At 48.5% G+C, this 27525-nt stretch overlaps 1 protein-coding gene across 1 annotated transcript; it reads right to left on the bottom strand.

Moving 5' to 3' along the window:
• Window positions 1-1495: 1495 nt before the first annotated feature.
• BMF (Bcl2 modifying factor) lies at window positions 1496-22468 on the bottom strand. The gene is given in 6 exon segments (XM_007940457.2): window positions 1496-1597; window positions 17083-17243; window positions 19437-19733; window positions 21835-21921; window positions 21924-21962; window positions 22345-22468. Coding segments are annotated over 6 exon segments (810 nt in total).
• Window positions 22469-27525: the final 5057 nt, after the last annotated feature.

Raw genomic sequence — 27525 nt, 5'->3', positions numbered from 1 at the left:
GCACCGAAGACCTCCTCCCTGCAAAATCAGAGAAGCTTGGGCTTGTTCAGGTTTGACAGTCCATTTTGGATTCCTCCTCCAATGTCCTTGGGTAGCCCCTGGGGTTATCTCCGCCCAAGGATGCTACCTTTTATTTGGGCTTTGCTTCACCTTTAGCACCAATGTTGTCTTTACTTAGATCTGCAAAAATTATAATTTAATTTCTAGAGGTCTGGCTAACAGATTCCCTGTGTTTGTTTTCAGATAGGTCTGCTATCAGACCTGCCAGACAGGCTGCTTTAAATTCTCTCCATTAATGCCACAGCAGGGAGAGAAAGGAAGAAGTTCAGAGGCAGCTGTGGTCCTGCTGAGTTCCAGAGCTTGCCTTTCTGGCCTCACCGGAAGCTGGAGGAAGACAGGAAATGTGTACCCAGCTTTGACGGTTTCACACTCTAATCACTGTCTGTTACTCTAAAAGATGCATTTCAGTTGACAAAACCACTGTCCTGGCTTCTTCCTGTATCCCACTAGGTGTGAAAAAGGAATGGGGGTAAGGAGGAGGAGGTACTTTGTTTCCAAGGAAACCCAGGGGTCTGGGTTCCTCTAGGGCTAACTTTTATAGATGGGGCAGTCACCACATTTCTCAGACCCACTGCAAACCTGTCCCCTTATGCCCTACAGGGGGTGAAGCTCAGTCAGGCAGGTGAAGTGCAGTCAGGTAGGCGGCTGGGTGTTTTTCAGGCTACTGCAGGATGACTGGCTATTCAGCACATCCATGGCTGACACCCCGCTGGTCCTAGGCATCCAGAAGTGGCAGTGGCTTTGCCCCTCCAAGTGAGACAAGGTCAGATTTGAGGTCTACCCAGAAGTGTGGTTCACCTGATGGCACATTTGAGGGGTCCTTGGAGAAACCCAACCCTCCCTGAGGTCTGCTGGAGATGACAGGGGCTGGGCAAGAATCCCTGAGCCCTTGAGGCAAGCACTGGCTGGACCAAATCAGAACCCAGACGTGAAGCAGGCTGACCGGCCAAGTGAAGTTGCCATGCTCAGCTGGAAAGTCCCTGGCTGAAGCCCTGGTGGGGTAATGCAGTGTTACCATCGAGATCACAGCCGCCATTCACGGTGGAAGACTGATAGGTCTGGTGGATCAGGGAGTCTAATTGAGTCTTCTTTCTCTTAATGGAGTTCCTGGGGAAAAGCTGCAGTCCACTCCCCAGAGGACATCTTCGACAACTGCTGACTGAAGAATCTACTTGTCAGAGCCTGTGAGTGATCCCACCATCACAGACACATCAGCCTTGCCTTCAACAGTGTTTGACAAAGGCCCCCGTTCCTGGTCAAGGCCTTGAACTGGGAAAGAAGGTCCCATTCAGGTATGTCTTATGTACACACAGAAAGAAATTTCAAAAATAAAAACACAAAAACAATTTCACAAGACATAGTGCCAGTCCTCCCCGATGTCCTTCCTGTTCCAGATGGTGCTCCTGGTGCCCCATGTGAAGAGGGCAGCCCAGTCTCACCTAGGACCTGCCCCGTTCCTGTTTTCTTCTCCATTCAAAGCGAGGTTGTGTAGGAAGAGGAAGACCTGCCACCATGCACGATTTCGGTTCTGCTGATGCTAAAAGGGGGGAAAATAAATCAATGTAACTCCCAAACACAACCTTATAGGACTCCTCACCTTTTCCAATAAAAGTTGAGATTTACATTTTCTCAGGCCAATATGTTAATCCTATCAGTATAGCAAAGGCCGGGGGGATGGCCAGGGAAGTAAGGAGGGAACAGAGAAGTGGTGCTAAGGAGGAGAAAGAGGAGTTCTAAAAACAACTGCAATTTTAACATGAAAAAGAAAAGACCTGGCTCTTTATGCACTGTGCACAAGAGGATTAAACTTTTTCCCCTGCTTGCAGGATTTTCCAGAGTTTAGCCAAGTGCTGCTTTTAATCAGATTGGCTCCTGAGCCCCTCAAACCTCAGCTGCATGAACAACAAACTTTCTTCAGAAAGAAAGAGAAGAAGTGCCCCCCTCTTTCCCCCTACTCCAAAGTAACACAGAGAACAAGGGGGAAAGGGAGGGGGAGCCTCCATCTGCAAGTGATTTGACACTGTGAAGGTCAAAGGGTTAATCTTCAATTTAAACCACACTGCTGAGGCAGCAAAAATCTGATTTCATCCAGTGCAAACACGCACACACACAGACACACAGACATACACATACTCCAGCGCCGGCCCTCTCTCCCTTCCCAGCATCTCCAGCTCGGTGCTGGCCTTTTTATAGCTGCTCTTGACAATAAGCCATAAATAATCCCTCTTGGAGCGCTTTCCTACTGACTGGAGCCAATTAAACGTTAAGCAAGAACATACTTGAAAACAAAACAAAAACAAAGAATGCACATTACGTTCGGAGGTTATCCCAGGTCCTACTGGTAAGCAGGGAAGCCTGAGGCAAAGTTCAGGGGTCAGTGGCTCACAGGATTGTGCTGGTGCCCCGCCCACACAGGTACCATTTCTCAGGGGCCAGCAGTGGCCCAGAGGGGACTGAGGGGTGCTGGGGAGGGGGCAAGGCTGGAGGAGGTGGGTCTTTGTTCTCTCTTTGTCAGGGGAGGAGGACTGGGTAGGGGCCCTCTGCACCAGTCCTCAATGGAATGGAAATAAAACCCTAGTGTGCAGAAAGGAGCTATCACAGGCTAGACCTGGATTCCTTCAGTGGGAGGTCAGCAAGAGAGTTTATGGGAAGCATCCGGGGACAGGAGGAGCCCTCTCTTAGGCTGTCTTTAACCACAGCACTGGCCCCCATCAGGCAACTCCCTGTCAGATGAGAGGATGATAGAGTAAGTCAGTGGCAGAACTGGAAAGTGAGCTCAGGCTTCCTGGACTCCCACGGCATCATGGTTACATCTGGCTACCAGGCTTCCCGACCTTTCCCCAGGCAACCATGCAGGTTGCTGGGTTTCCCTTCACTCTGCCTTAGGCCACGAAAAGATGAAATGAGAAAAGAACAGTCTACTGACCACTGAGGCTGACTTGAGGGTACTGACAACCCAGGTGAACATAGAATGCCCCCCTTCTGCACTGTCCATGGCAATAACATTCCTCTTTTCCCTGCAGAAGGAGGGCTGGAATAACAACCTAGAAAGTCAGAGGCACCACTACTGCTAGCAGAGGAAGGGAAATCGGGTGTGCCACAGGAGAAGGCCTGGCAGACAGTGATGATGGGGACTGATGGCTTCCTTGTGTTTTGTAAACAAAGATGAGTAAAAAGAGGAAACACCCCCGGCTTAACAAAATCTGGTTAGAATAGAACAGCATGAAAATGGACTCAGCTGCAAACCTGAAGACTCAGCCTCGCAGCAGCTGGGTAGAGCTCCCCTCCTTCTGTTCCCCACTCCCCACAGCTGCTGCTCAGGACAGGTGCAAAGGTCATATGGTGGAACAGAAGGAGAATCCAGGAAGACTGATCCCTGGAGAGGCTGGGCCGCTGGAATTCTGAGCCTCCTCAGGTGCCAGTTTGAAAAGGCCACGTAAGAAAAAAACAGTAACAATCCTGACAACAACATTGAGTGTGCCAGGCTCTGTTCTGAGCATTCCGCATCCTTGCTTCTCAAGGAGTGTTCCAGTAGCCTCAGCATCACCTGGTGCCTTGTCAAAAATGCAGACCTACTGAATCAGAATGTGCATTTTCACAATCTCCCCAGGTGATTTTGAGGCACACTGTGTAAAACACATTGTGTAAAACAATCCCTGGGTGGCACAAACGGTTAAGCACTTGGCTACTAACCAAAAGGTTAGTGGTTCAAACCCACCCAGTGGCACTGTGAAAGAAAGGCCTGGCAATCTGCTTCTGGAGAGATTACACCCCAGAAAACCCTATGGAGCAGTTCTTCTCTACTCTGTAACACACGGGGTTGCCATGAGGTGGAATTAACCCAACAGCAGTGGGTTTGGTTTTTTGGTTATAGTGTGAGAAGTACTGCCCTATAGGCACTAAACTCATTTGGTCCTTTCAACAACCCTATGAAGTGGGTATTTCTTATCATCTACATTTTTTTTCTTCCAATTATTTTGTTTGTCTCAATTGTGATTTGGGTAAAAATTTACAGAGCAGATTCATTTTCCATTTAACAGTTCATACACATTTTGTTTCATGACATTGATCCCCATAATGTAACAGCTCTCTTCCCACTTCCTCCCCGTGGGTTACCTTTTCCCTGTGTCCTTCTTTCCTATATACTCCCTGATCATCCATATGTCATAGATGAGAAAACAGAAAGGTTAGGTAACTTGGTCACAGAGCCATTAAGTGGCAGGGACTGGATGCAAGCCCAGACCACCTGGCTCTAGAGCCATGTCCTTACTTATTACCACTATGCTATGAGTGCCTCCATCCATCTTTTTTTGTACCCAAGCAGACCCTCTACCCTTCACTACCAGCAGTAGCATATCACCTCAAAACATCCCAACAGACAAGGAAAGAAAGGGAGATTACAATTTCTAAGATTTAGCGCATGGGCCAATCTCATTTCTATATGCCTCAGTTTCTCTCAAATTCCCCTAATGGAAGCCACCTGCTGACTAGTTAACTTCCTGGGCACTGAGGTATCTGGGTATGAGGCAAGGCAGCACCCCTGACCTCATGATTTGGGAATACTGGGGGACCAAAAGCAGCTGTGGGGCAGAGTGCTGTCACTGAGAGGCAGCCCACAGGCCATCAGGACAAATATCCCTTTTCTGAACACTAACCTCAAGCTATACCACAGCCATTCTCAAGCCTGCACATCCCAGAGCAGCTGCCCAGGGTAGCTGTGGTAAGCAGCTGGTCTCAGGCTGAGATATCCTTGAAGTAGCACTGAGACCCAGGTTCTAATCTTGGTTCTTCCCTGATCTAGCATATGACCCTGAAAAAATTCATTCTACCTCTTAGGACTATTTCCCCAACTATGAAATGAAAAGGCTGGATTAGATAATGTCTTGAGAACCTTCTAGTTCTAATATAAATCTAACATGAGCTGGCAGAAGGTGGATCTACCCCCAACAGTACGTGCTACATCATGGAAACTTTCAAACATCAGAATGTGTAGGAACAGGGAAACAATCAGGAAACTCTAATCACTTAGGAAAAAGGGCAAGAAGATCCAGACTCTTAAAAGAGGTAGTCTACAGTAGCCTCTCCTTCCTACCCCACCTGAGACCTAAGGATCTGCTATTTACAGGCAAGGCTAAGTTAGGAGGCAGAGCACACGGGCAGACCCTCAGGAAGGATTCTCATGTCCCTGTCTCTGCCTGTGAGAGTCCTTCCAAACCAAAAACACCAAACTCACTGCCGTCAAGTTGGATCCAACTCATAGCAACCCCTCCTTGGGTTTCTGAGGCGGTATCACTACAGAAGTAGAAAGCCCAATCTTCTGAGGAGTGGCTGGTAGGTTTGAACTGCCAGCCTTCTGGTTAGCAGTCAGATGCCTTGGGCACTATACCACCAAAGCTCCCGTGAGAGTCCTTAAGGCTCCTAATTCAGCAAGGAAGACACTATGGGTGGTGGACAGATGACTGGATCAGAAATCAGAGGACTCAACTTTAGGCTGGGATCTCCCACTAGCCAGCCTGTCTCTAAGTCCTCTTTCCTCATCAGTAAAATGAAGGTGTTGGATTACATCAGTGGTTTCCAAACCTTACCATGGCAACAGAACCAAAAGAGGTGCTGTTGTCAATGCAGAGTCTCACCCAGACCAACGGGGTCAGATTCTCCAGGGCAGGGGCCCAGGAACTTGTATTTTGAATAAGCTCCCTGGGGGACATTTTGAAAATCAGAGTATCATTACTATATATTTTAATCATACAAGTAATTTATGTTAATTGTAGAACAATTAGAAAATAAAGAAATTACAGAGGAAAAAATAAAATCAGTTATACTCCTATAGCCTAGAAGAAAACACTTAGCAATCTGGTGTTTCTTTCAGTCTCTTCCCACCAAAGTAATAACTAACCCTGGTGGCCAAGCCAAAGGTAAATCCTGCCCAAGTGGTTCTGCGGCAGCCAGGCCACAGACAGGCATTTGGAAATCACAGAGGTACTTTCATCCTAAGGTTAGGTGATTTGGAGTCTGTCATCCACAATTACCTGGTTTGGGGCCTGGGGAGCCTAGAGGACAGGCTGGCTTGCTACAGCATTAAATTGGCTGCTGCAACAGCCCTGAGATCAGTAGAGCAGGGCCTGGGAATCCATCTACCATCCCATCAGCCCCCTTTCTGGACCCGTCTTCTGCCACATGGCACCCCCTAGGAGGCCCTTTTCCAAAAGGAAATCAAATCTCTTGTACCAAGAGAATCAAAGAATGTTCTGGTTATGAGGGCCAACAATAAATAAAATATTTTTCTAAAAAACAAAAAGGAAAAAAAAAAAAAGTGACTTGAAGGAAGGCCAGTAAGAAAAACAGTAAGGAGGAAGGAAATCAACATTCACTGAACAAGATGAAGTACACAAAGACACCCAAACACCAGAAAACATGGATCCTTCCAAGAGAAGGTGCAGGGGAAAGAAAGGAGAAGGAAGGAGGAACCAGGAAGGAGCATGCTCGGCCTCTGATGCCCAGGCATCTGGCTCAGCACCTCACACATAATCTGAGCTCAGTGAGGACAAACCCCCAGAGCAAGGCCCAGCTCTTCCACACTCTACTTGAACTCCCCTCACAAAGTCTAGGAACCTGCAAAGAGTGGGGGTTCTGGAATGCATGGTCAGGGTGCCTACAGGGGTAGGGGCGGAATGCTGGTAGGAGTTTAAATGTATACCTGAGCCCTCAAATCCACAAGATCTAGAGGGTAGGGTTGGAGTCCCTGGGTGGTAAAGTTAACAGGCTTGGCTGCTAACTGAAAGGCTCGAGGTTCAAGTCCTCCCAGAGGCATCTCAGAAGAAAAGCCTCGTGATCTACTTCTGAAAAACAGCAATTGAAAACACTACTGTTCTACTCTGACACAGAGGGGGGTCACCATGAGTCAGAGTTGACTGACAGCAACTGGTTAGAGGGTAGGGTCAAGGCATGGAGAGAAACAATATAGAGAAGGCTCCCAGGGAAGGGGTATTACCACGGTGGATAAAAGGATTCTCTTTAGTCAAGAGAGCACAACCAGAGTTTAGACATCTGTGGTTCTCCTTTGAGCCAGTCTCATTATCTTGCTGCAGTCAGGGGATGAAGCCAGTCAGTAAACAAGTATTTAAGCCACCCCTACTATGTGCAAAAGGTGCTCTGGTAGCATAGTGTCTAAGGCACTTGACTGCTAACCAGAAGGCTGGCGGTTCAAACCCACCAGCCACTCCTCGGAAGGAAGGCTGGGCAATCCTACTTCCGTAGTGATACTGCCTCGGAAACCCAAGGAGGGGTCGCTATGAGTCGGGGCCGACTCAACGGCAAATAACAACAACAACAACAACTATGTGCAAAAGGAGCACTGGTGGTGCAGAGGTTAAAGCATTCAGCTGGTAACCAAAAGGTCAGTGGTTTGAACCCACTAGCCGCTGCTCAGGAAAAAGATGAGGCAGTCTGCTGCCATAAAGATTTACAGCCTTGGAAACCCTATGGAACAGTTCTACTCTGATCTATAGGGTCGCTATGAGTTGGAACGGACTTGGTGGCAGTGGGTTTGATTTTTTTAGTTAGGTTTACTGTGTGCAAGGGAGCTCTGGTGGCATAGTGCCTAAGGCACTTGACTGCTAACCAGAAGGCTGGCGGTTCAAACTTCTCGGAAGGAAGGTAGGGCAATCTACTTCTGTAGTGATACCGCCTTGGAAACCCAAGGAGGGGTCACTATGAGTCGGGGTCAACTTGATGGCACATACAACAACAACACTGTGTGCAGAGCACTGAACACATGCTCATTCATTCTGTGTATCAGGGAACATGTGGGGGTGCACAGTAGGTATTCCACAAGTGTACACTGCACTGACTACACAAAAGTCAGCCTTGCGAGATAACCCACTTGTCAGAGGCCAGGAATAACTGATGTCTGGCCAGGTCTAAAGATTTACTTTATGTGATAGCATCAGCCTCTTGCCTAGGGAGAGGCCCAACTAGTAAAAGGTTTTTTTTTGTTTTTTTTTTTTTAAAGAGCTGGCTGTGCTGTCTGACAAGGTTGGATTACACAAATCAAACTCTGTTTCATCCCCTATGGCCTCTGCCCTGAGCACAAAGAGTATTCCCTGACCTCTCTGGATAAGAATTTCCCTCTACCTCTCCTCCCATGGATCCAATTCACACCCTCTGGGGGCTTTGTATGTCACCAGCGTTCCAGATGCTCCAGCAAGAGCTAATTTACCCCAAAGAATGAGAGAACAAAGCAAAATGATGCTGCGCCCTACTTTAAAAGCACCTAACAACATGAGACACAAACCTACCAAAGAGATAACAAGTCATAATATCTCATGCTTAGAACACACAACCCTCCATACTTTGCAAGCACTTTCCTATCTTCTTATTTGGTCCTCACAAAGACCTGGGACCTGGGGAGGGCAAGTACAATCAATCCCATTTTACAGATGGAGAAATAAAGGCTCAGAAAAGTTATCCCAAGCGAATTAGATGGGAGGCGGAGTTATTGGAACCCCTGACTTCTGACTCCAGAGCTACACTCATTCACTAAAATACTACAGTATGTTTATTCACATTATGAAAATAGTATTAGCTTTTCAAAGAGACTTACCACGGAACTGCTTCCCTCATATGTTTAAAGACATTGTTTCCAGATCATTAATTATTTAGTAAGGATGCTGTGGACCAGAAAAATAAACCTTTCAGAGTCAGAGCTAGCTGAAGATCAAACAGAAATAAAGTGAAAACTGGTCTGAAGTTCTAACTTCAGACCACATTCTGAAACCACGTTCAATTTCTTTAAAATGCAAAACCATATATACCCTACTTTACAGGGAAATGCACACTCCATAAAGTGAAGTTTCCTACCTCTTCCTTTTCCTGACCCCTTCATATTCTAAACCTACCCAAGCCGAGGCTGAAGGAAAGAGCCTTGTCATTGAGAATAAGAGCACCAAGATAAGAGAGACTTTAAGGAAAATTCCATTTGAAAGAAGTTGGGACAGTGTTTTTGTTGAATTCAGCAAGCTTTTATCAAGGATCCAACTGAGTTATGAGGGAGACAAAGATGATTAATATATAAACCTTGTTCTCAATTATCTTACATTTTAATGGGGAGAAAAGTAAGAACACAAAACTAAGTGTTATATAGGGCAGAACTGGGTCAGGAAATAAATGGGAGCTCTATGGCACTCTAGCTTTCTGGGATATGATTACTGAGGAGCAGGTATGGGCTATAGGAAGAATATGTTCTAGAATCAATTAAATCTGAACGGCTCCAGGCTCAGCCACTTACAGTATAACTTGGGCATGTTATCCTACCTTTATGAGCCCCAGCTTCCTCTAAAATGAAGATAACAGGGCCTAGAAGTATAGGGCTGCTGGGAAGATTAAATGAGGAAAATATACACAAAACATTGGGCAGCACCCACCCTTCCCTCCTGAGCACAAGGAACCTTCCTCACTTAGCTGAGCACTTCCCTCAGCACACTCTGCTCACAGGGGCCACCCCAGGAGCAACACTTTCCCAGCAGATGCATGAAGCCTTGGGGGAATCCCTGACTTTCCATCCTGAATGCGTCACAGCAGGCAGGGGCAGCTGAGCACAGAATTCCAGGCTGTCAAGCTGGGCGAGGGACCTGAAACCCACGGGGCAGCCTGTTAGGCCCAGCCCTTGTTCTACTTCCCCAGACTGCCTCTGACCCAGACACCCGAGCAACAGGCAACGTGGCAAAACAGAAAAGGAAAAAAATACTCCTTGGCAAGAACTTCTTCAGCCCAGCCAGCAGCGTTAACAGGACACTGAAGCCACTGGCTGCCACCACCGTGGCAACAACAATCATTTCTTCAAGGAAGAAAAGGTGGCCTTGGGCCAGGTGGCTCTGTTGAAGACAGAAGTGTTTCCTCTAACACAGCTGAGGCCATTGGCTCCAATCTTGGGGGCTGTGGGGAGGGGGAGGTCCAGCTGTGCTGTCCAACAGGAGTCCCCCGAGTCTGGCTCATCACTAGCTTTCTGCACCTCCATAGCCTGGAAGCAGGACTCCTGAGGCCTAATCCAGTTTCCCCAGGGAATGTTCTGTGTTTCAGTTTTCCTCAGTTTGAGAACAACTCCATTAAACTCATGGGCAACTTCTTCAGGACTCTGGAAGGAACAGTGGCATGTGTGCCCTGGTCAAAGGAGAGGGAGGGTGGGGGTAGAGGAGGAGCAGACCTATTGTGGGGCTACATACCCAAGGAGAAGGAACCCCAAGACTCTGGTTCTCAACTTGAACCCTTTGCTGTTCTCATCCCACCTGGGGTCATTTTCCTGGACAGGACAAGGCACACTGAGCAAGGAAGAGTTGGAACCCTCCCCCTAAACACAAAGACTGTTCTGGTCATGGAATATGTCCTCTTGGTGGCCAGACTGGATCAAAAGGCAAACCAAATAGTTTTCTTTAGCCTTCTCTCTCTGTGTGTCTACCTCCCTGCCCCCACTCTGAGCCCCTTCTCCTGCTCCCCTTCCCCTGAATAACAAAAACAAAAGCCAACTCCCACCCCCTTGGCCTGCTTTGGCAGGGAGGGAATGAACTGTCCAGAACTACAAGGCCTTTCTCCTGGAAGAGTGAGTAGTCAGGTGCAGAGTGTGTGGGGAACTCGGCCTCTAGTCAGCCACGCTGATGACTCAGAAGCTAAATATAGCGAGCGATATAAACAGAGCCAGCCACAGAGCAAACACAGGGCCCAGGGCTCCAGCACATGCTCTCACGCACACCCCCTCTCAATAGCCCCTCTCCCACCCTCATTTGACCCCTGGCACTATTCTAGGTAGACCTGCTGCTCCAGGGACACAGCCTAGCTCTCTAGGGACCCTTCTCACTCTTTTGGACAAATCTCTTGGACCTCTACCCACAGGCTGCTGCATTTAGAGCTTGAGCAACCTCATTAGTCACTATCTGAGCTTCAGAAAACCACTCACCAACAAGGAAAGCATCCCAAAGGGTCATGAAGCAGTCAGGGGCTGCCTGAACAAAGGATCCAGGAAGCTGGGCAGAGAAACTGCTAGTTAATAAACCATGCAAACAACTTGAGTGTAGCTTCCAAAAGTGCTCCCCAAGAGCTACAAATCAGGTCCGAGCAGAATCTTAAAGTCATCTTTTAATGCACTTCCCAAAGTGTTAAACTGCCCATATCTTACTAATTATATGTATTACAATGTGCACAAGGGCTTTCGCATCAACTTTGCAAGGTAAATATTAGAAACAGGCTCGGAGAGATTAAATGATTTGCCCATCAACATGAATCCTTTAAGTGGCAGAGCTGGGATTTTAACCCAGATCTGCCTCCAAGTCCAGGATCCTTTCTGTGACTCTGTAATTCAAGATGCTTTAAACTGAGCAGTTGACTCTTTTTCTCAGATTTAATTTTCCAAGATTTCTAATTATTACTCAGGGAATTTTCAAATCTGACTGTTCTGAATGGAGCCGCTCCTGGTCCAAGTGAAAAAGCAATTTCCAACATGAAGAATTCCAATCCTGTTGTAGCTTTACTCACTCAGCAATCTACAGTAGCTACTTTTTTGAGGATTCTTGGCTTCTTAGAATTGCCCAGAAATACTCTCCCATATTTCAAAATGATGCCATTGAGACAGGCGGCTTTCCCAAGGAGAGGGGCACCAGCTACTGCCCCTTCTTGAATGAATAGAAAGAGGCTGGAATTCAGACCTCCTGACCAGAGCACCCCATGAGCACAGTTAGGAGGCAAACCTGTACCCACCCCCTTCCATGCAGAAGCTGGATGGTCACATGAGCACCAGGGCACCACCCTCACAGAGCCCAAGTCAAAGACAGGTCACAGTCAGCAGACCATTGGTGGGTCACCTGCTGTAGCTGATCAGCCCACAGAGAAGCAGAGAGAAATCTCCTACTTCTGATTCAGCCAAAGGAAGAGTGGGGTATGCAAGGAGATTTTAAAATGCTTTTACTTCCACTAGCTCTGCTTGGCTGCTTTGGAAACCCAAAGAGCTGACAGTGAACACCTAACTGACTCTGATCTTTTGCCTCCAGTTTCTTGACTGTTGGTCCAGAGGAGCCACCCAGAACTGATCCTTGGGCAGCCAGGCTAGACCTCCTCCCAGGGAAATATACTGAGAGGACTTCTGGCCTGTATACACTGACACCCAGGGAAATTTGGAAATTTGCATCTGGGATCATACTGGTACACTCAATGTACCATACAAAACAAAAACAAAAACAAAAAAAAACCTCATAGCAACCCATCCTTGGGTTTCCAAGCCAGTACCACTACGGAAGTAGACTGCCCAACCTTCCTTCCGGGGAGTGGCTGGTGGGTTTGAACCGCCAGCCTTCTGGTTAGCAGTCAAATGCCTTAAGCACTACACCACCAGAGCTCCCCAATTTGCCATAATGTCATTTTATAACATACTACCCCCTCCTCACACCCTCCCCACCTCTATTTCACATCTGCTAGGGAGGTTTCCCCTGACACAGAAAAAGAATAACTGAGGTCTGTAAACAGGGACAAAAATGGGGAGCTCACATTCCCTCTATGACTCATGGACCAATGGCCACTAGCTGGTCCCAGGACACTGTCCCAGATCTGAGAAGAAAGATGGTAACCAGGGTTCCTCAATTTTTTTTATTACTTCTTAGATTTTCTCTCTGTATTCCCTAAACTCAGCCTAAAACAATGGGAATGACCATCATTTTCAGAGGAGAAATGAATAAAAAAGGAACCCTTGTGTAGCCGATGGAGTTCTGGTGGCATATTGCCTAAGGCATCTGACTGCTAACCAGAAAGTTGGTGGTTCGAATCCATCAGCCACTCTGAGGAAGAACGACTGGGCAATCTACTTCCATAAAGATTTACCACCTCAGAAACCCAAGGGGGGTTGCTATGAGTTGGCATTAACTTGATGGCAGTGAGTTTGGTTTTTGGTTTTATGCAGCCAAGGCCCAAAAGTGAACAGCTTGAACACAGATTTCCCTGGACAGGGCAGGAAGAATGGAGTTCAGGGGAGGCAGCTCTGCTCAGGGATCAGCTTGGAGGGTAGGTAGGAAATGAACTGTGACCAAACAAGAACAAATGTGGGGGGTGAACAGGATTATAAAAAGACAGAGGAAACAAACATTAAAGAAAATGTGCTATATGCCCAGAGTCCCTGGGTGGTACAAACAGTTAATGCACTTAATTGCTAACCAAAAGCCTGACGATCTATCTTTGAACTGTTCTACTTAACATATGTGGGGTCATCATAAGTTGGAATCAACCTAATGGAAACTGGCTTATTATGTGCCTGGAATTTCATAAATACTCTCCCATTCAATATTCACAATAAAATTCTGTGGTATTAGCTCTAATTTACAGAAGAGAAAATAGGCTCAGTGAAGTCAAGTGACTTCCACTGGCTAGTAGGCGGCAGAGTTAGTATCTAAACCTAGGTCTTTTGACTGTTAATTCAAAGCCATGAGACTTAATTCTGAATCATTTCCTTTCTAGTGCCTCAATTTCCCTACCTACAAAGATGAGGGAAAGGGATAGGGAAAGAAGACAAAGGATAAGCAAGAATGTAGGAGTGACAGTAGTACTTTCAAGATTGGAAATATTAGACCATAGGAGCTCTGGGGGACCATAGTTCTGTAAAAATCAAATTCAGAAAATGACTCACTTCTTAAAACTAGTTGCTAAATATATGACTATGAAACCAGAAGAACTAGATAGTTCCCGGCTACCACTGTCAACCACTCAGAGGGGGATCTATGTAGGAGATCCTGGATAAAGAGGGAGAACAATGTGGAACAAAACTCAAAATCATTTAAAAAAACAAAAAAAAGACCAAGTTTGCTGGTCTGATAGAGCCTGATGCAACCACTGAGACTATGGCGCCTAGCTGCCCTTCAGGTCTGGAATTGAACCTACTCCTATGGCTTCCAGCCAAACAAAAGACAGGCATATGAGGTAAACATTTACATTAGGTAGATAGACTCCTTGGAGAGATCAATCATAGCAGAATAGAAGGACTGTGTATGCGTAGGGAGACAGCTGGGGGGAGGGCAGGAGTGCATGGAGGGAAGGACACAGGGAAGAGGTAACTATGGGGAGGAAGTGGGAAGAGAGCTGTTGCGTTGTGGGAAACTGGAGTCAATGCCATGAAACAAAGTGTATGTGAACTGCTGTATGGAAAGTGAATTTGCTCTGTAAACTGTCACTCAAATCACAATTAAAAAAAAAAAAAAAAAACCCAACTGGTTGCTAAAGGTCCTAGAAGGGGTACCAGGACTCTATTTACTTGTAGCCATCATCCCAGCCCTTTCCACAGTTTGAACTGCTGGTGAAGGTCTGTGAGCAGCTAGTGGGGAGAACTGTTAAAAGCAAGGGATTCCAGGGAGAATTCTCAAGAAGATGAAAAGTGAGGTCTAGCACTTTGGGAAAACTACTCTTTGGGCTAGAAAGGCCTCGCTGGCTAGCTTCCTGCTACTGCAGAGTGGGAGAAGTAGGCAGGTGGCAGGAGGGTGTGTGTGTGGGCATAGGGAAAGTAGGTGGGGGCACAGGGATTTCAGGAGCCAGTGGGGAGTGAGATACAGGATGGGAAGAGGCTTACGCAGTGGTCTTCCAGCTTTGCCTGCTTGGCTCCTACTCTTCCCCATCTGGGATGGCTCTGGCTAAGAGGACAGCATTCTCTCTAGAGCTAACCAGAAAGACTACTGGGTTGACCCCATGCCATCAAAGAAGCAATCCCAAACTGGGGGAATAATGCCAAACAACAAAGAGCAGGTTCAGGCCGCTCCATCCTGGTCAGGACTGCATCAAGAAGAAGGCTTCCTAGATTGTGTTCTAGTCCTGAGCCAGGGCACAGCTTGGCAAAGGAGGCCTCCCAGACTGCTCCCAAGCCTATAGAGCTCCTCAGAGGATGGGGGAATATTCTGAGAAACCACTGTTGAGAGATCAGATCCACTGCAAATGAAGAAAGCTACCTTCCAGACAACTGAGATGAGTCTAGAAGACCCACAGCCACTGTGTCCTCCTATCAGCTCTGAGCTGGGCTAAGCCACTGGCTGGAATAACGAGGGTGGAGTGAATGGCCAGGAAGAAGGCCAAGAGAATGAAACCAAGAACCAGAGTGAGCCAACACATGGACTGAAGGGGAAACTCTAAGCCAAGTTTCCACATAACACTCAAAGGAGGTAAGACAGACTGGAGCTCCAGGCCAGAGGAGGCCAGGCTGCCTTATTATCTAAGCATAGGGCTACCCTCCTTTCCTGATCACTAAGTCACCAGGGACAGCTTACCAAGATCATAGCTAGCCCTACTTCTTTCCTTAGAGCTCCTTGGCAGAGGGCACTAAACACAATGAACACCTGATGGCCTGGTCTCAGAAAAAAAAAAAAAAATTCACTGCCACAGAGTTGATTCTAACTCATAATGACCAGGTTTCCAAGGTTACAGATCTTTATGGAAGCAGACTGCCTCATCTTTCTTCCACTGAGCAGCTGGTGGGTTCAAACCACCGACCTTTTGGTTAGTAGCCAAATGCCTTAACCACTATACCACCAGAGCTCCTTTTTCTCAGGAAACCCAGGGTCAGTTCCTCCCCTTACTCCCTGTCCCCCTGTTGCTAGCAATGGTTTGGCCTTGTTGTAACTGATACTAGCTGTCATTGACTCGCTCCCACCTCATGGTGAGCTTAGCACACTGGAAGGAAATGCTGCCTGGTCCTGCATCATCTTCATGATTGGTTACAGATCAGACTGTCGGGATCCATAGGCTTTTCACTGGCTAAATTTTGGAACTAGATTGCCAGGCCTTTCTTCCTAGTCTGTCTTAGTGTGGCAGGTCTGCTGAAACCTGTTCAGCATCATAGCAACACTCCAAACTCCACTGACATCTGGGTGATGGCTGCATGTCAGGTGCAGGAATCAAATCCCTGTCCCCTGCATGGAAGGCAAGAATTCTACCACTGGGCCACCACTGCCCCCATAATTCCCTTCCAATCACCTGAAGGTACCCAGCTATCCATAGGGTCTGCCAATCATGGAGAAGTATTTATTATTCCCTTGATTTCTTGACAGACACTGACAGACACATACCCTGCTTAGCAAGGAACATCAGTCTCAAAAACACAACACAATGCACTGCCATCAAGTTGGATCCAAGGGTAAGGAATATACTCATTTCCAGGGTGGTGTGCCTTTGCTACAGCAGGGGTTGTTCTAGCAGGGATCCCAACTTTGGCAGACATCCAGAAAGTAAGTCCAGAGAGGAAGGGTTAAGTGCCTGGGGGCCCAGCTCTGAAAGCGACTCTGCAGCCGGGCAGCCTCCAGCCTGTGGCACAGAAGGCTTCTCCAGCACGAGCCTGCCAGCCGCCGCCTTTGTTGATGGACTCTGCCACATGCTCGGCTGACACGCGATGCTCCACCCTGGTGGGACTGGTGCCAGGCTGCTGGCCAAGCACCCGGCTAAGTGCCCGGCTGCCGGCCTGCTGGTCTGGAGAGACTCTCTGAGGTACACTCTCTAGAGTCCCAGGCCTCAGTTCCCAGACAGAGACAGTGAGGAGCAGCTCCCCAGCTGAAAAGTGTCAGGTTACAACCGGTTCCACCACTTTCCCCTACTCAGGCCCCATCTCTAGGCCTGGCTACCCACTTCCCACTGCACCTCTGCCAGGCATCCCTCCACTGTCCAGTCTCACTGCAGCACCCCGAAAACCTTCCCTTAGGTCTGTGAGGGACAATCCCTCTGGCTTTGAGAAGCAACAGTCTGTCAATCCAGTGTGCAGAAAGTCACCCATTCCTAGCAGGCTATCATAGCCTCTCCCAGCATCCTACTCTCAAGGTGCCTGAGCTAGGAATGAACAGATAACCAACTTGGAGCTCAGACATGAAGGCACAAGTACTCATCCAGTCAGGTCCATCCAGTCCCTGGAAATTACAATAGCCAAGACCAAAACTCTGGGACCTTATCCTTGAGGCCTGGCAGAGACAAAGTGGCTGACGAAAGGAGAGAGGCATGCCCTGGCCCCCCAGCCCCCATGCCTACCCGCTGCACGTGAAGCCGGTGGAACTGGTCTGCAATGCATTGAAGCTTTCGGGCAATCTGTACCTCTGCTCGATGTTGCCACTGCCCTTCAGGGGGCTGCTCCCCAAGTGGCAAACCTGCAGGGAAACTGGCAGGGAGAGGGAGCCGGTAGCCAGCATTGCCTGCAAAAGATAGAGGGCCCACATCTTAGCATTCTCCACAATTCCATCCTCCTCATGGCCTGCACTAGGGCTAGACTCAGGGTCGAGGTAAACCCTATGTGGGAAGTAAGGGGAACCCAGCCTGTCTTCATCAGGGCATGCTGCCAAGCTTAGACAGCCTGATTTGCCTGCTGCCCAAAGTCTTTAACCTTTTGTGTTGGGAGAGTAGAAGAGCATAATCCCTGTCTCCCCTTCACAGCCATGGCAAAGGCCAAGGTAGCAATTCATATTGGTGAACTTGCCAGTCTTTCACCCTTATTTACTAGGCAGGCTACACTTGATCACAATTTTTTATTCCTGTAATAGCAGGCTGAAGGAGTTCTGGTGGCACAGTGCCTAAGGCACTGATAGCCAGAAGGCAGGCGGTTCAAACCCACCAGTCGGTCCACGGAAGGAAGATAGAACAATCTACTTCTGTAAAGATTTACTGCTTGGAAACCCAATGGGAGTCTCTATGAGTCCAAATTGACTAGGCAGCAGTGGGTCTGGGTATTTTTTAGTAGCAGGTTGAAGCTTTCCTCTAGAAAAGCACTGGAGGCAGCTGGGTTGAACAAAGCAAGGGGCAAAGAATGAGAAGATCAAGAAATATGTTCACTTTTTTGGTACCGCATAAGAATGCTGGTCTCAGAACTAGATGGTGCCTAGCTACCACTGTCAACCACTCGGGGGGGGGGGGGCGGTCTATGTAGGAGATCCTGGATAGAGAGGGAGAACGATGTAGAACAAAACTCAAAATCATTTGGAAAAAAAAGGGGACCAGGTTTGCTGGTCTGATAGAGCCTGGTGGAACCACTAAGACTATGGTCCCTAGCTGCCCTTCAGGTCTGGAATTGAACCCACAGCTGTGGCTTCCAGCCAAACAAAAAACAGGAATAGGAGTTGAACATTTACCTGAAGTAGATACACTGCTTGGAGAGAACAATCATGGGAGAAAGAAGAGCAGTTTATGCACAGGGAGACAGCTCAGGGGGCAAGGGTGCCATGGAGGGATGGACACAGGGAAGAGGTGATTGACGAGAGGAAGTGGGAGGGGAGTTGTTGCATTGTGGTGAATTGGTGTCAATGTCATGAGACAAAGTGTATGTGAACTGCTGTATGGAAAGTGAATTTGCTCTGTAAATTTTCACCCAAATCACAATTAAAAAAAAAAAAAGAAGAAGAAGAAGAAAAGAATGCTGGTCTCAGCTCTGGAAGCTCTGGGCAGCAGGACAAAAACTAGAGAGAAAAAAATACTCAGACCCACCGAACAGCCAGGTTCTTCTGGTGGAAGCCAAGGGGAGCTCTTCAGAGCAGCATCTCCACATCTACCAAGCACTGGCATCAGAGCTGCCACTAGGGGCGCCCGCCTGCCCACCTCCTCTGTCATTATTCTCTTCTGTCTCATCCAACTTTTCAGACTCCTGCCAGAATCACTTTGCCAGAATCCCCTACAGGGCAGCTCCTTCTGGGAATAACTGCAGCATCTCCGCGGAACCTTTTCCCTCCCTCCAAGAGCTATTGTATTAAATGAAGAAAATAGAATAAGTGACTTGTCCTGCCCTTTTGCCAGAGGAGGGGATATGTCTCATAAAAGAAATTATTTAAGCCCACAAATGAAGGAGTCTTGTCAGATTTAGCCTTAGAAAGAGCCCCTCTGCTGGCATAGAACCCAGGCAGGACGATTTCTTTCTCCAGTTCCCCTTCCCATCACAGAAAGTCCCAAGTGACAATTGGGGGCCACCTTCTGCATTGAGGAACCTTCCTTCCCAGAAAGGGCTGGGTTTTCCCCTTCAGTGTTACAGTCACAGAGCTCCCAGCCTTCTTCAGGGCAGTATCAGCCACTATGGAAGGCACATCACCACCAGAACATAAATGGCTGGGCCACTCAAGGGGGCACAGGATGGAAATGCTGAGACCTTCTACCCTCTCTTCAGCCCAAGAAAACACTATGGACCCAAGAATCCTTCTAGGAAGGGACCAAAGAGCAAAAAGATAGGCCTGCCTAGGGCCTAAGGAGCACCACCAAGCAGAGAGGCAGAAGGTAAGAATCGAGGAATGAACTGCCACTGCTGCTCAATCTGGGGAAGGAAATAGCAAAGGGCAGGTTTGGGGAGGGAAAGTCCCTTCTTTCCTCCCAATCTCTATGGGAGGAGTTCTGAGGCTAAGAGCACTCACCATAAAAGAGTCGCTGGGGTTCCTCGGTCACCCCACAAGGCAGCATTACACCCTGGCTTGGGGAGGCTGGGCTGAGGGTCTGAGTGGCTTTATCTTCCTGGCTGGAGGGTCGAAGCCCAGGGCCACAGCAGTGGGTGAGAGGGAAGAGCTGAAGCCGGCTGAGGGGGCAGTCCAGCTGGCTCTGGGCAAACAGGTCAGCAGAGAGCAAGCTCCGGGGCTGCGTCCCAGACTCCCCATCCTCTGGTTGGAACACATCATCCTCCAGCTCCTCCACACACTGAGGTGGTTCCATCTCTCCTGTCAGTGAGCAACACAGGCATCTGGGGTTCTGCCTCACCCAGATCATCCCTGGAAGGATTTCCCTCCTTTCCCCTCCCTTCCTCTTCCCTGCTCCCCCATCTTTTTTAAGGAAGCTGAGCCAAGTACTAATGACACACTACCCTGCAGGTAAAGCATTGCCTAGGGTGACACCCACCCCCAAAGTGGGGAATGTCTCATGTTCAAGGACTCTTCACAATCCTTCCCTAGACCACCCAGAGCCACCCTCCCCTTGGCCTCTTCTTCTGACCCAGACCAGTCTCGAAGTTTGACTCTGAGTGTTGTGAGCAACAGCAGGGGTAAGATCAGCTGCTATAAGCACACAGGGTACCTAGGGAAATGTAAACAAGGCAAGTCTCTTTGAGCCACTGAAGGAGGGCAGAAGGGTGCTGTGACCTTTCTGACTGGCTGTACACCAGTGTACACACACAATCACTGACCTAAGGAGTACCACCAAGCTCTCATCTCAGACTGAGCTGAGCTCCAGGCTTAGCAGCAGTAACAAAAGCCAGCAATCATTCTGCAGCCAGCTTCCCTCCAAACCTGCTAAGCCCCGCCCTGCTACCCACCTACTCTCCACCCCCTACTTGCTCAACACAACAAACAGGCTCAACGGCATGGTAAGCATGGTAAGAGTGTGTCCTGTGAGAGAGAAGGGAGAAATACCCACTAAGTTAGTCACTGCAGCTCTCCTGAGGAGACAAGAGCCATCTGCCCACCACAGCTAGGCCTAGAGGGGGCAGATCCAGCATTCCATAAAGTGTCCACCCACCCCTAGCTCAGTCTAGTCACTAGTCTCCATGACCTCTACTCCCCGTCCCAACAGCTTACCATTATTACCAGCGCTGAACCTGAGATTGGTACAACCTGCCTCATAGAAAGAAGTGAAATTTGGCCCTCTCTTTGTCACCTCACAGAGTTGATCTGAGTTTCTTGGTAATAAAGAAGTTCCTCTTGCTCCACCTGATGGCTCTTGGAAGTCTGCGTTTGGAGCTCCTAACCTAGCCCAACACACACACACACACACACACACACACACACCAGGAACGCTTTTGGGCTCCTGGGGCCAGAAACAGCAACCACTTCCATGGTTAAGGACATGGAGAGACAGACTCAATTTAGAGAACTCTGGGGATTCTGTCCCCTATTCTCTTGCCTTTGAAGAACAAGTCAAATGTTTTAGGGATTGGTTAAGTACTTGAAGGAATCTCAGTACAATTCAGAAATCCTTGTTCACCCCAATGCAGACTCTCTCTGGGGTGTTTGCCTCAGTCCTTCCTCCATGAACTATCTATGTTCCTGTCTCTGCCCTCTTCCCTGGAGAGTGAGATGTCTGCCAAGATGAAAAAGCAGGCACATGGTATTTTTAGGATAGTGTTTCCCAAAGGGGAGAAAACTCCAGGTTAGCAGGACCAGGAAACAAAGTTTCCCACTGAATGGACCAAGTGCTATCCTGTCAATCACCTGGCAGGGGCTTCCCTCCTGCCCTTCAACCTCCTCTCTACAGGCTGGCAAACCCAGAATGATGGCTACAACCTAAGAAGGGGCCCTCTGAAGACCAATCACAAGCAGGAATCATTATTCTCTTTAAAGCCTGTCACCTCCCCCTCTCCCTCCAGCAAAGCCCCAAAGTTAGACCCTTGCCTGGTCTGGACAGTGGCAGAGGTGTAGCCAGAGGGTGTCACTCCGCAAGCCCCGGGAATCCCTTCCACTCTCCACGTGTACTGCAGGTGGCTCTCCTGTGGTGAGAGGTCCAGAGGAGTGCTGGGCAAGTTCAAGTTTAAACAGGAACAAAGCTTAGAAGAGACTTTCTCCTGCCTATTCCCCTGAGCTGAGGAGGTGACGTCCAGACTGGTGTGAGGAGAGCACTTCTGAGACCACCGCCAGGAAAGGCTTTATTCCTAGTAGGAGGAACTACAACCCGCTGGAGGGATCCCAGGCTCTAAAGGCTCTAACAGGGATGCTGCACTTAGACTCCTCCCAGGAGAAAGCAGTGACCAGACTCTCTGCCTTGGCTGTGGCTAAAATCTGGGACGGACACACACACACACACACACACACACACACACACACAGCAGACCTGGGTGACTCCAGGAGAGTGTCTCGGCCTCTGAGTCGTGATGCCAGGGCTCCGCGCCAGGGTCCAGCGTGACGAGCAATCGGGGACTTGGCGCCCAGATTCGATTGGGAAGGAGGGAGAAAGCCCAGCTGTTAAGGAGAAGAGACTTCAAACTCCGCAGGGAGGCAGGACGCCCCACAACTCCCTGCTCTACCACAAAGTCAGAACCAGAGGCTGGGCCGTTCTTGGGCCCCCAGGTCCGCTCAGCAGTGCACCCAGACTCCCCTTCCCACCAGGACCCAATTCCGCTGAGTCTCAAATGCTATCCTCAAGTTCCCTCCTGGGGCAGAGCATCCAGATGTGGGCTGTGCACCCTGTTTCCGCACCCCAGCGTCCCAGTGCTTCATGTTCATCCCAGACACCCGCAGACCAACCCTTCCCGGGCCCCCACGCGCAGCGCGACTCCACTCCCCACTTCCCCGAGAAGGTGCGATCCAACTCCTCCCGGCCCCCGGCTGCCCGGGCGCTCACCGGGCAGCGGAGGGAGGCGTGAGGCGCGGGAAGGGGCGGCGGCTGCAGTGGCCGTGGACCGGCGCGGGAGGAGGCCACTAGGCACCTCGCGGTATTGTTTCCAAAATACGCCCGCTCTGGGCATCCTGCAAACAGCTGATGAGGCTCCGCCTCTCTGTGCGTCACGGCTAGGTCTGGCCAATGGCAAGTGGAACCCCAACGTCCCAGGCTGGGAGGCTGCCAGGGACGGTCAACAATGTGCGAACCTTCCCTTGGAAACATTGCGAGGGGCCGAGCAAAATTCCGACCCCTTCCAGAAGCGCAGTTATAGAGCGGTTCTCCGCACGAATTCTGTTCAAACGCGGGTACTGGAAGCACCAGAGAGCCCCTAAGTCCTCTCCATTAAAAAGGTGGAGAGGGGGCGCCAAAGCGACTTTCGTCTTTTCTGTTTGTAGAATTGGCTGGATAATTAAGTCACGTCCTGAAGCAAGGGTAAGAGATTTTAGACGCGACCGGCGGCGATCTGTGGATGCAAGGTGAGGGACCTGGTGAATCCCGGTCTGGGGCAAAGCGCCCTCCCGCTTGCGGAGCGGGTCAGAGCAAAACTAGCTCAGAACTGTGTGAAGCTGTTACTGGCGCTGTTACTCAGCGACGTTTAGATCAAACACATCCAAAGGTACTCTCATGTCTCTTGACTGGGCTTGGACAGTTGCAAAATAAGCATCTGGCTGAGGAGACGCGACATCAAGAGTGCAGGGGCTACTAGACAAGCATCAGCATCCTGTTTATGGTGCCCTAGCAGAACACATGTCCTGTGATCTTGCCGTACTGGCAAGAGAGTCTCTGGGCTACTTCACATTTATTGAGCACTTACTTTGTGCCAAGTCCTGAAGTTTGTTGCCAAAAACCCGGTGCCCTAGTGGAGTTTACAATTCACTTGGATAGATAGAAAATAATGGAAAGCAGCATAAAATGTCTTAATTCCAGGAATAATGACTGCTGGAGGATGCAGAAAAATTCACAATGCAGACTTGAGAACTTCTTCTCTAGGGAGATGGCTTTTGAGCAGGGCCTTGAAGGGTGGAGAAAAATTTTAATAAGTAAAAAAATCAGTTGCTGTCAGTCAAGTCAATTCTGACTCATGGGGACCCCATGTCTATCAGAGTAGAACTGTGCCTCATGGGGTTTTCATTCACTGCTATCCAGTGGGTCCGGACTCATAGCGACCCCTCCTTGTGTTACCGAGGCGATATCACTATGGAAGTAGATTGCCCAGCCTTCCTTCTGAGGAGTGGCTGGTGGGTTTGAACGTTAGCAGTCAAATGTCTTAGGTACTACGACACCAGAGCTCCCGTAGGGTTTTCAGTGGCTGATTTTTCAACAGTAGATCACCAAGTATTTCTTCCAAGATGCCACTAGATGGACTTGAACCTCCAGTCTTTTGATTAGCAGCTGAAAATGTTAACTGTACTATCCAGGGTGTTCTCAGTAAGGAAAATCAGATTAAACAGCCCAGGCCTAGGGGTAGCAGAATAAGATGCTGAACTGGAGAGTATTTCTGGGGGAGCAGGGGCAGGCTAGATGATTGGATCACTGGGTGGATCACTGGGTACACACTGGGATTTAGGAGGGTGGTCATTGGGCGGGTAGGTTCAGGCCAGATTACAAAAGTGTTTCTGGAATGCCAGGCTGAGGAATCGGTACTGTATTCTGGAGGTGAAGAGGAGCCAGCAAATATTTTACAGACTTTGAATGACTTCACCAAACCTGAATTTTAGTATAGATAAGTGAAGAGTCCTGAAATCAGTGACATTAAGCCAGTTCTGCAACAGACTGGGTGAGCAACAAGGGGTCCTGACCTACTTGGAATGGTGGAGATTGATGGTCCCTTGACCAACAAGCTACCCTTTCTGGGTTGTAGACTCAGACAGATTTGAGTTAAGTGAGTCTGGGATCCATAGCCCAGTGGAGCCTGACGTCTCTTTTTTCCTACCCATTCTTTCCCTAAGTCCTTCAGTGGGCACCTGGAAGAGAGTGAACCAGGTAGATTGAGGGCTTTGTTTGCTAGAGTAGGAAAATCTTGTTCCAAAGGACAAAGAAGAGGAACAAGGGAAAGAGGGGGCATCAAGTTTGGCCAGCACCTTCATCCCGCCCACCCAAAGAGTTGATAGATATCCAGCAAAAGGTGCTTGGAGCCAACAGGAGGTATATTATTTTACTGGGAGGCTTGGCCAAAGGGCAGTGTCAGAGCTGGTCACGGTGACCTAGAACTCATGCCACATATGATGGGGAGATGAGGAGACTGAGCCCAGCCTCCTGGTAGGAGTTTGGAGAGCCCTCCACCATTTGCCAAGCACACACATCCTGCCTCTCCTTTCTTCCATTCTTTACTTCTTATTGGCTTTCCTCCTGGGCCATTGTCTCAAGCTGGCCAGTATAGCCCATGGGCATTACTAATGGTCAAGAGTTGAGCTGAAGGACAAAAAAATGTTTGATTCTGTCTTCTAGTGTAACACAGGCCCTCCTGGGGGGATTATCCTAACTCCACTGATCCACCCAAGTTGCTAAAGCTCTGTCTGCTTTAGCAAGACCAGGTAAGGTGAAACTGAGTCCATGAGGAAAGGAAGCTAATTAGCAGAGGAGGGTTTTTATCTAGAATTCACATACTCACCACGCTCACCAGGGTCCTTTGCTTTGAAGTCTGTGAACCCCTGAAACTGTGCTAAGTTGTTTTTTGTGGGTACATGTAAACATTCTTCTCTCTGTCTGTATGTGAGCATGTGTGTGTATGTGTGTGTGTAGGGGATGGCTTCATAGCTTACAAGAGTTTCCCAAAGGGGTCTGTAACCCTATAAAAGGTCAAGAATCACCATTGTAGGGGAATGAGGGGCAATGAGGCTGGGGAGCCGCAGGGGTCGTCTTAGTGGGTCTGGGAAACTTTTAAGATAAAGGAGAGCCACACCCTCTGGTAACATTTTTTTGTAAGACCTCCTCTCCCAAGCTTTCCCATCCTGTGCCCTCAGGCTGGTTCTGAAGGACACCCTGTGGTGGCTTGGCTTGCTGTGCTCTCAGGCTCTAAGGTCAAGCAGCAGGCCCAGCCTTCTGAACGGGAGGAACCAGAGAAGATTGTCAGGGATAAAAGGGTCAGGGAGGTCAGGAGCCTCACTCCCCACCTCTCATCACCATCAAAGCAGACCCTTCCCTCAGTGTCCCTTTCTCCTCTCCAGCACAGGGCATACTTAGCAAGTTCCAGGACCTGCTGGGCTGGGGACCTGGACATTTTCTGGACCTCCTGACTAATAGCAATATGCTAACAATCCCTACTCTTTTGACTGGGCTCAGAGCAAATGGCCATAGTGGCAACCGTTATGTTGAGCATTCTCTTTCTCTCTCTCTCTCTCTCTCTCTCTCCCTCCTTCCCTCCCTATCTCTCTGTCTCTCTTTTCCCACCCCTTGCCCCAACTTTTTTATTCTTCTGCTGACTGACGCCAACTCTGGAAGGAACTCCCCAGGGAGAGGCAAAGTTGCTCTGAAAGGCATCAGTAAGGAGTCCTGAGAGAGAGGCGGACCTTTCCCAGCAAGCTGGGAGGATGCAAAGAGTTAAGGGAAGACTGCTTTCAACAGAGAGAAAATCCAGCTCTCTTAGAAAGTGGGGCAGCTGGGAGCCCTCTCCATTGTTTCACCTGGCTATAGGATTTCTCTCTGAGACAAGGAATGGGCCCTAAAACAAGCAGGTAACTGGATCACTGGGAAGGGAGGGTTTTTTTTTTTTTTAAAAAAAAAAAAAAAAAACTGACAGCTGAATAATAGGAATTACCAGGCAGGCCGCTTTGGGGTTACTGAGGTTTGTAACTCAATCCCAAGGGAGAGGTTTGATTGGAAACTGATTTATGGGTAAGTTGGGCATCTTGGTGGGGAAGCCCATACTGCTCTACCCCCTTACTTCTTACTTTCTTCCAAGAGGGAGCATCTCTGTAAGAAAGACCAGGGACCTGAAGGACTTGGGTATCCTTCCCTTAATTGACTTGCTCTAAGGCAGTGAACTTCTCTCTCTGTGCATCATTCCATCCATCTGCAAATGGGTGGGGCAGGAGAAGGAAGAGAGGGAATAGTACTTTTCTTCTGAGTCCCTCAGAGTGTATGTGTATGTGTGTGCACATACCAGAATAGACAGCAGATTGGCTTCTGCTAATTGGGTAAACAAGTGGGGAGACAATGAGGTCATACTTGCCAATCACTGGTTCAGTAGAATACAAATAGTAGAAACAGGACCAAAGCAAAAGGAGCCCCAATCACACAATGGTTAATCGCTCAGCTGCCAACCCACTGGTTGGAGGTTTGACCCACCAGCAGCTGAGATGAAGAAAAGACCTGGTGATCTGCTCTCGTAAAGATTGTAGCTTAGGAAACCCTATGGAGCCATTCTACTCTGCCCTATAGGGTCTCTATGAGTCAGAATTGACTCCACGGCACATAACAAAACGAAGAGAAAGTGTTCGGGAATTTAGAGATCTGGATATAAAGGGAAACATGGAGACTAAAGCTAACCACCCTAAAGCCTAAGATAACCGAAAAGATAATGGGCAAATCATGACATCCAGCAAAAGTTCAGTTTGGTTTGGGGGAGTACTTGATAAATATTTGTTGAATGAGTGAATGAATGAATGTACATTTCCACATTAAAACTATGAATAGCTCTGTATTGGGGAATGGAAAGAAAGCTGCAATGAGGGATTTTCAACAAACATTCTTTTTTATATTATACTTGCCACTTGGGATGCCTGGCCTTGTCTTCACTTTTTCTCACCAGTAGAGACCCCTCCTAGAAGGTAAGGATAATGCTGTCTACTGTTTTATTCTTACTGTTTTTTTTTTTTTTAATTGTGGCAAATATATATGCAACAAAATATTTGCCATTTCAACCTTTTTTCCCATGTGCAATTCAGTGACATTAGTTGTTTATCACCATTATCTGTGTCCAATATTTTTCATCACCCATAACAGAGCCATCTACTTTTTTGGTACCCTCCAAACATTCGCCTCCAGGCTTGGCACATGAAGGCACTCACTAAGTCTGTGGGCATAAATTTACAGAAAAACGATAAGCCAGCCTTCAGGGCAGTGGACTTAGCCCCCCTCCCCAGCTCCTATTGAGCCCAGGGCTCAACATGTTCCACCTATGGACAAGAAGATGACTTTATC

Source organism: Orycteropus afer, unplaced genomic scaffold (genome assembly GCF_000298275.1).
Source record: "Orycteropus afer afer isolate SDZICR_OR568_19922 unplaced genomic scaffold, OryAfe1.0 scaffold00068, whole genome shotgun sequence".
Taxonomy (NCBI): Eukaryota; Metazoa; Chordata; class Mammalia; order Tubulidentata; family Orycteropodidae; genus Orycteropus; species Orycteropus afer.
This window is presented reverse-complemented; position numbering and strand designations above follow the sequence as displayed.